At 43.3% G+C, this 9,007-nt stretch overlaps 1 protein-coding gene across 1 annotated transcript in view; it reads left to right on the top strand.

The window, feature by feature from the left end:
* The first annotated feature begins 929 nt into the window (after positions 1-929).
* The window catches only part of LOC105694644 (homeotic protein antennapedia), a 31,426-nt gene continuing 23,348 nt past the window's right edge, over positions 930-9,007 (top strand). The window contains exon 1 of the mRNA XM_012415510.1: positions 930-1,752. Within this exon, the coding sequence (XP_012270933.1) occupies positions 930-1,752 (823 nt within the window). The remainder of the gene's footprint in view (positions 1,753-9,007) is intronic.

The following is a 9,007-nucleotide window of genomic DNA, read 5'->3' as shown; positions in this document are numbered from 1 at the left end:
TCGGCCGCAGGGGTGGGGACAACCCCTGGCCCGGGGTGGGGCACGTCGAGACACCACCTATGCCTCCGCGTAGGCTTTCATTCGAGGGTTGCTCGCGAGCGTTGCGGGGATCCGTTTGCGTTCCCCGAGGTCGAGGTCTCACCCCGCGACTTGGACTTCGGGACAGTGACAAGTACCGCGAACATGTGCTCGGGTGTGAGGTCGGGAGACGAGGTCGACGCCGAGAATCCGAGGACGGGTTGAGCGATGGCGGGACCGAGACTCCGGCCGGTACGGTAGGGATCTGGAGGACGCGGAGGATAAGGGGAGAGAGGTCGGAAGAGATTCGGATGAAAGTTCAAAACTGAAATACTCGTCGACTGGTCCGGCGGCGATGGAATCGAGGTCGAGGTAGAGGGATCGAGAGGTCACGAAGAATGCTACAAGGGGGCAAGATGGCGATCGCGATCGGCGAGGGCCGATGACGTTGCATCGGGAATCGATTCTCCGGAGGAAATCGGTGGCGTCTTGGGAGCTGGTTGGGGGCAACGCAGGGACGACCCTGGGGGATGATACGCGTGGCGGAGGTAATTATGAAGGGAAGTTGCGTAATCTCTTGATTTACCCATAGATTGTCCGGGCTGCTAGGCGTCGTTGCTCCGGGATGACGGGTTGACCAAGAAATTCTCCGAGATAAGAGAAACCTTCGAGACTGCACCTTGCACCTTAAATACCATCGAAAGTAATCCAGAAAGCGTAACGGAATTTTCGGCAATTTGGCCCGGATCTCGAGTTTTCCCAAAGAGAGGAATCAGAGATCTCTCGGAAATGGCGGAGTCTCGCGATTGATAGGAGAGGGGCCACGGAAGTGCCGAAAACGGAGAGTCGACGGTGGCAAACCATTCCGGACCGTCTTGGCTGAGAACCTCGCGGCCCTGCCCCCGCGCGGGATGTTTCCCTCGGCAGCGATGATGCTGAAGAACCTGCAACAGGGAACCATGACGACCTCTCCTTTCCTGATGGAGAACCTCCTGCGGAGCAAGACGTCGGAGGACACCTTGGTCAGTCTAAGAATGAACCGGCTGATGGTCTACCGCAGGGAGAACGTAAGGACTTTGCAGAGACAGGGCCAGGAGGAGTCCTGCAAAGGAGTCGTCGTCGAGAGGTCGGCCAACTCCGACAGGGATCGCGTCCTGAGCAGGATCAGCGGCGAGCTGTGGCAAGAGAGGACCTCCCTCGACAGATTCCAGAGCCTGCAGGACCACAGGGATCTTTCGGACTCTCCCATAGACCTGGAGAACGACAGGCTGAACACGGGAATGGACGGACACTCCGGCGGGATCGACGGTCTGAACCACGTCGTCGAACGACTCAGCGAAAGGATCGAGTCCACCAGGTCGAACTTGACCATGGACTCCAATAACTCCGTGGACAAGGACAGGCAATCCGCCGAGAGGGAGGAGGGCATCAAGCAGGAACGCGAGGAGGTCCTCGGGGCGAGCCCTGACAGGATCACGATACAGGTGAACAGACTCTTCGATCTGAGCAGAACCGGCGTCCCGGCGTACGAGGATATGCGGACCCATCTCGAGAGGGAGACCGATAGCGCCGACAAGATGCACCTGTCCTCCCCTCACGAGGACACCCTCTCATGCGGGGACGATAGATGCACCGGCCCGGCGTGCAGGAGCATCCAGGAGAAGGAGAAACCGCAGCTCAAGTTCAGCGTTAATGCCATCCTTGGGGAGAATCACGACAGGAGACCGAACCCTGGTAAATCCTTTTTTAAGTCATCGTTAAGGGGTGGAGTGAGCTTTATGAGTAAAAGTCGATTGAGTTAATGGTTAAAGATTGTAAAGCAATTGCTCCGTACCGATGGAAAGAGCTTCGATGTATCGTCCTCTTACGTAATAGGGAGTTTGCCCTTTCGGGACGTGATATTCCAATTATCGAAATTTTTATACCGATATTAATGGTGAGAACATCATTTTTGGCCATTTTTCTTTCGGTTGGAACTATATTGACGGGGTTGAAAATTAAGTTTTCTGACCGATAACTTCGGATTGAGTACTTGAAGACAAAAAGTGGAGGAGGATAAATGACTTACTCCGACGGATTAGTGAATGATTCTAAACACTGTAAGTTGGTTTTAGTTGAATCCTTTTTTTTTAGCAAGGATGAAGATTTCTATAAACAGCTACGATTTTAGGAATAAACATTACCTGCGATTTTTTCATTCTGTAACCTCTAAAAATTGAAAGTGAATAATTCTTAAAAGAACAAATAAAATCGTAGAGACTCGATATCAAAACGAAGAATGGAATAACGGCGTCATAGTTTTGTGTTACCAATAATATTCATAAATTCATTTATATAACTCTATTCTTTAATTAGTCATTAATAATTCGTGACAAAAATTACAATTTAATATATTTATATACTAATAGCAACATTCTGCACACAAAATAAAAATTTATTACCTTAATTCAATGAACGCAAGTCCTGGTAACAATGTAAGAACACCGTTGTCGTCATTCGTACAATTTTCCGGCGATTGCTGATTTTTTAACAATTTAATTAGAATTTCAGAGGACAAATCCTACATACACGACCCAGTAATTACGTTTTTCTAATAAATAACATAATATTAACCCTAGCGATAAAGAAGGCTGTATACTTTATATTAACTTCAACTGATTCGAATGAGCAATAAAATCATCGTACCAAAATCTACACACCTAATTAACGATTTTAACGGTCTATTTAAGTACGTAAATGAATTTCGTCGAGTCGGAGTTGCTCTGCCCCTTATCCGATGATGTGGCGAATCGTCCCCCTAAAGTGGTCACCCGATAGGACAATGGTTATCGAATCATCGGGCATTTGAGGAGCCGCGATAAAGAGAAGCGATTTCCTTTAGGGCAGTGCCCTGGCAGTTTTAGAATTGAAACAAAGGTCACCACAAATCAGTGTCGAGAGCAGACTTCTCTCGTCGGTCCCTAAATCTCATCCACACACCCTCAAGACAAGTCGCAGCGTGCGTGCAGGGTGGAGTCGGCGTCAGCTGGTTCGCCACTTACCTTCACCCTAATATTAAGCCCTTACGATTGGTGCCCATAATATCAGACAAGCAGCACGCTCTAATGACGTATCGTCTTTCGTCATTCGTCCCATTTCCGTCCCATTTACGTCCCATTTCGGTCTCCAAATTTTGATTCTCGTTCAATAGAACGGCACCACGGGGTGCTAAAATTCTACCTTTATTTTCTCTACGAGCACCCGTTGAAAGTACGAAAGGGAGAAAAAGAAACGATTACATGAATTACTCAATACTTAAAAGGATATTCGAGTTAATGTTGAAAATTGAAGATGCGAGAAGGTGAAGTGAGAAGTGAAACGTTATCGTGCTCTTGTTGATTAAAAGGAGATTATTGATGAATTAATTTGCCTCGGTACTGATTTTCGGATTTTCTTGAATTTTCAGGTCTTAATGTGCTATAATTATACGGTGGGTGGAATTGGGGTGGTGTACGGTAAACGTTAAATGTAGTATCACGGCAGAACCGGCATTACAGGGGTTAATTAAATTTAATTCGATTTAATTATGCTGAGGATTTAAATGATATTAGTAATAGTTATGAAGTATATAATACGGATAAAACCCGAGTTTAAGTACCGAGGATTACGATGTTAATATTATAAATGCTAAGGTAGTTTGACTAAAATTGAATGAAAAAAAGAAATAATCCCGGCTTTATGTGATATAAGATGTCTCGACAAGAATAGTTCAAAGTAAGAATTACGAAGAATTAATATTAATGATAGCAAATATATTTAATCCTTTGATGTCCTTTGTTTCTGACATTTATATGAGTATATTTTTTTAACTACATTAATAACACTCAAGAACGCGAACACGGAATAAAAGTAATATAAACAATGTCGTATTACGTGCGTGTTCTTATCCTCACTCTTTCTTTAAAGGGTTCCGAATGTAACTTTTCACTGCGCGAAATAATCCAGAAAATTGATTATCTCACTAGTTTTCAAATGCATACACGATCCTGTTTGAATCTAAAAGTAGTGTATCGAAACCAGGACTCCTCCACTAAAGAAATACCTATTCATTTTATAAAATTATGAAACAAAACAATGGTAGAAGTCTATACCATTCGCCATATCCCAATATTAACATATAAAGCCGAAGCAAAAATAAGAAAAATCCCTTTTTTACTTTTCTGTCAATATTATTCAATACCCTCTCCTATGGAACAAATTCTGTGATCAAAAAATGTTGTCGGCTAAACTTTAAGATGATCTTAAAAAAAATAAACTATACGTCTTATTAACTTAAAACCTTCAGGGCATACTCAACTACACGTTCAGACCACGCAACTCTTTTCTCAAGTAAAAATATTGTATCGTTTCAGAGTTATACGTAATTCGTTGGAATGTCTTAAAAAGAAAGTTCTCTGGTAATAAACGTGAAATTAGTTTTTGCAGTGGTCTGGAACAGAAAAAACAGGACAATTCTTCGTCTGCACGAGTACGGCTATCGTTGGGACTACGGTTACCTAAAAATACCATAAAATAATAAAATAGCCGAAATTTTGACGGAAACGTTTCAATTTCATCCCAAAGAGCGGTAGATTCTTAAACTCTCAAAAATATCGAATGCTGCACAAATTGAAAAACCTTTAGTTCCAGCAAGAATTAAACATCCACTGAACATACTTTCAAAATCTCAAGTGGATTCGATATCTTTCACGTTCGAGATACTTCAGACCCCAAGTCAAAAAATGCCGCTTCGCCAGAAACGTATTTAATGCTTTACGTTTCCCATCTGTGTACACAAAATATACTTTAAATAACCCTTACGGCTACTCAGTTATTCCAGGGTCGTACGAGACACCTTCCTCTTCTCCATGAAGGTTTTTTGACCGATCGAGAAAAAATCAATCTAGTCGACCCCCGACACTAGGAAGGCCCCTTAAAGAACCTCTAGCGCCCACCATCGTCGCTTTATCCACCCCGGTGTGGCGGTGCACCCATCCCGGCCATTGTATAATATATTAATTCCGCAAAAAAAAAAATAAAAAAAATAAAAAAAAGGAAAAAAACAACCCCCCGTCGCCAGTTGCGTTTCGGACGCGCCGGTTGCCCCGCGAATTCCCCTTGTTAGCGAGCGATGACGCCGCTCTTTTTTCTCAGGGGTGATTGACGCCAGTCGATAAAGTTCCTACATGCATGATAAACACCCGTACGCGCGGCCACGCCGAGCGAATGTTGCATTTAACATCGGCGAATCGCGTTGCTCGTTGCGCCGTTGCGCGCGTATCGGGTGGGGTGTTTCGTGCGTTTGTCGGCGCGGAGAGCGGATGCGGATGTGGATGCGGATGCGGATGCGGATGCGGATGCTGATGCTGATGCTGATGCGGCCGTGCCACGTGCATGTGTTACATCCCCGGTTCGGCCGCGCTTACCCCCCGGGCCCGCCGGCCCCGTTTATACGTCACGTTGAAACGTAGCGAAATAATCGCGCGAAAAAGTGATTAGCAACGAGTTCGAATCTCATCGACAGGTGGACGGGGAAAACGCCGGGGGAGGATTTCCACCCCTCGGGCGGCCGCCCTCGGTGCTGCCTTGATCGTAGCCGAATTATTGCCCTCTTACGTATCGCCAATTGACGCGACTTTGGGTGGTCGTGGAATGATATCCCGACGGGAAGAACGGATTACCGGAAATTGAGTATTTGTTATTCAATCTAATGGGGAATTGAATTGAGTTGCGAATCTTAGGATTTGAATGGAGGTAAACGAGTCTTTGATAATGCCCCAGGGATTGCAAGTCTGCCTGGCATTAGGGTGCTGACGCCTTCGGTAAGAATTTATACCGTGAATTGTTATAAAAATAAAATCCTTCCGCGCTTTCATATTAGCAAGATTTTATATAAGTTAGTGGATATTCAATTTTTCACGTACATCGTGTTCTATTGGAACCGTTGCTAAATTTGTCAGTTCTTTCTGTGCCGTGGTTGATCTTAATTCATTTTTATTGATGATTAATTTAGAATATGATCGTTTCCCACCAAAGACACTTATAGGAGTAGTTAATAGAATTCTTGAATCATTAGGGAAGGTATTTACTAGAAACGATGGTACGCATAAAATAGTGGTTAGAAAATAGAACACCACTGATATGACCTGTCACGTTTAGAAACAATGTATCTCGGTCTTTCGAAAGAACTGTTTAATGAAAATAAAAAAATTCTGTTTCGGCATTTGAGGTGAGACTGTCATTGCCGCTTTTTGCATCAAGCACTCCTATGCCTTGTGTGAGCTGCTTAGGGCATTCCGTTGGCCCTGCAATTATGTAATCTCGTCATTTCGAAGTGAAGAAGGTAATTACATTAATTACCTCCAGTTACATTAATAGAGTTTTATTCTTTTCCAGCGTTTTCGGTACACTATGAACACGAGGGCGAGTTCGATAAATGCATGAACATAATCCAAAGAGGAAATAAACTGAAAAATCAACTATCGTCATGGTTCTTCTCGATCTAGAAGCTCATTTTCTTATCATTTCCCTCCTCTACTTCAAGTAGAACAGTACTCAGAATTAATTCTTGAACTAAGAAAATTATTTATCTACCTAACCTGCGCAGGGCATACCATTTTTTGTTTTTATTATTTAAGCCATCGCGTCATCAGGCAAGTTTTTTTTTTTCGAAGGAACAAATCTGGGGAATCGGATTTGTCGTGATTTAGACGTTACGTTTTTTCTTTTTTTTTTTCCAAGAACGCCAGAAAAGATTTGTTCCCTAACGCTAGAAGCGTCCCGGTCGAGCGTCTGATTCACCGCAGAATTCCCGCAGGACAAATATCCCTTGCCCCGGGAATCGTTGTTCCATTTGGGACGAAACCTGCAGCGGTATCTAGTTAATAATGCATCAAAACCTAATCCCAAAGAATAACCACCTATCCGGGGTCGAATAAAAAAGCCGAGCTAAGCCGGGCGAAAGAGGCTACAACTGTAACAACACGAGCGTCCTCTCGGTCGCCCTTAATCTCGGGGTTAAAAAATGATTTCCATTCAGTGTTTCCGTTGGACCCTAAGCCGTTATTAGCTGGCGCAGCTCGAGGCCGCGCTCTCATTGGCTGGCTAGGAAAACAACGATAAAAGGCGATGAGTATTTTATGGGGTTTCCCGGACAATGGGAGGACGCGCATGGGCCATTGTCGGGCATTGTCTGCCAGGGCGCAAACCAAACCCCCCGGCTAAGGCTCCATTATTTTATTATTTTCAAACACGTCAGTTTTTTTTTTTCGGGACCGCTGGGCGTGGCGGACTCTCTGAAAGAGAAAGAATGTTCGAAATGGTCCTCCTGGACCCACCCCTCGAGCTTACGCGTCATTGTTGTCATTCGTTCTTCCTGTTCCACGGGGGTAGCTCGCGAGATGCGACCCCGAGCCCTTCACGTTCGCCATATCCCAACTGGGCGGTTACTACATTCAGATTTATCGCTAACCAAGATTTGATAGATTGGGACGAAGCGATTATTCGTGTCGTGGGATTTTGGGGGTCGATCTCGGCCACGGGGGTCCTTCGCTGGGAACCAATGGCGGCACTTCGCCGGATGATATGGTTTTAATTTGTCTGGTTCTCGAGTAATTGGTCCGGTCATATTCAAAGTTTCACTTTTTCTCTCGTTATGGCAAGAATTTCTTTGAAAGTACTTCTACCTAGGATATTACCGCATTCAAGTTCATCGATAATCGAGCATCGATAAGTTAACCTTTTGCACTCGAGCCGGCACATCGCGGCATATTTAATGAACTGCTTACCTCTAACTTAGAATGATTACACATATAAATTAATGTATAAAACTTTTGTATTTTAACATTTTATCTATTTTTACAAGTCTAAGAAGAAAATTTCTTAAATATTAGTGTCTGTACTGTTGTTTAGTATGATATTTTATAAAGCAATTGCCGAGATGCATCCCCGGCTCGTCAGTACACGCATTACAGTTCAAAAATTGTCTGGTGTCTTTTGCCGAACTCTTTTCACCCGGCAGATCCTGCAATCCTTCCTATGTCCTGTTAAAATGACATACAGTTTTCCATTTAATCGGATATGTTCGAAATAGGAGGTTGAAGTGGAAGCTCGATCACAAGTCTGGTGAAAATCTCCACTCAATTGCTTAACTAAGGTTTTCACATATCGCAGATGACTAATAGACTGCTCTTTTTTTTTTACTGTTTTATACAGAATATATGAATTGATTAAACATATTTCTAGTCCTCAAAAAAAATAGTTTTCGCCACTATTTCAAGGATTTCCTTCAAATAAGAAAATCTTGTCGCTATTTGAAGATGCGTCATTTTACATTTCGGAAGGTTATACACAGTGCTACTTTTCGAGTTTCATAAAAATTAAACGCAGATAAACATTGCTGTCGCTCGATGTATCGCGTCAAACCGAATGGTGATTGTGAATCACCGTTCGAGTTGCAACAAAGTAAGAGCGAGGGTTACCTCTCGAGTGCAAAGGGTTAAAATTAACTTTGCCGTCGGAAATGGTTTTGATGATGTTGGATCTCCCGAGTAATTCCAGCCATGTTCGCAGTTTCAAGAACAATTTTCTCATTATCTTTTTAACACGTCTCTACTTAAAATGGGGATCCGTCGTTGGAAATCAATGGCAGAACTTTGCTAACTGAAATGCTTTAATTTTTCTGGGACTCGGATAATTAGTTTGGCCATGTTAGCAATTTCAAGGAGAATCTTTATCTATTTCTTGAAACAATGTTTTTGAACATGCTTCTACCCAGAACGTTAGGATGTCGTAGAATTTAAGGGTATTCCTTTGGTCTCGAGGCTGACCCTATGTGGCAGAATTTTGCGAAGTGAAATTTTAACTTCATAATTCCTGAAATAATCAATCTAATCGTACATTAACATATTTATACATTAAACGCTTTCAGAATTTTTTGATTGAACATCTCTCTACTAAATTAAGAGATCTA

The sequence above is a fragment of the Orussus abietinus genome, unplaced genomic scaffold, assembly GCF_000612105.2.
Source record: "Orussus abietinus isolate OABI.00-Male unplaced genomic scaffold, Oabi_2.0 scaffold77, whole genome shotgun sequence".
Classification (NCBI taxonomy): domain Eukaryota; kingdom Metazoa; phylum Arthropoda; class Insecta; order Hymenoptera; family Orussidae; genus Orussus; species Orussus abietinus.
The sequence above is the reverse complement of the archived record's forward strand: the minus strand, read 5'-3'. Positions and strand labels throughout refer to the sequence as shown.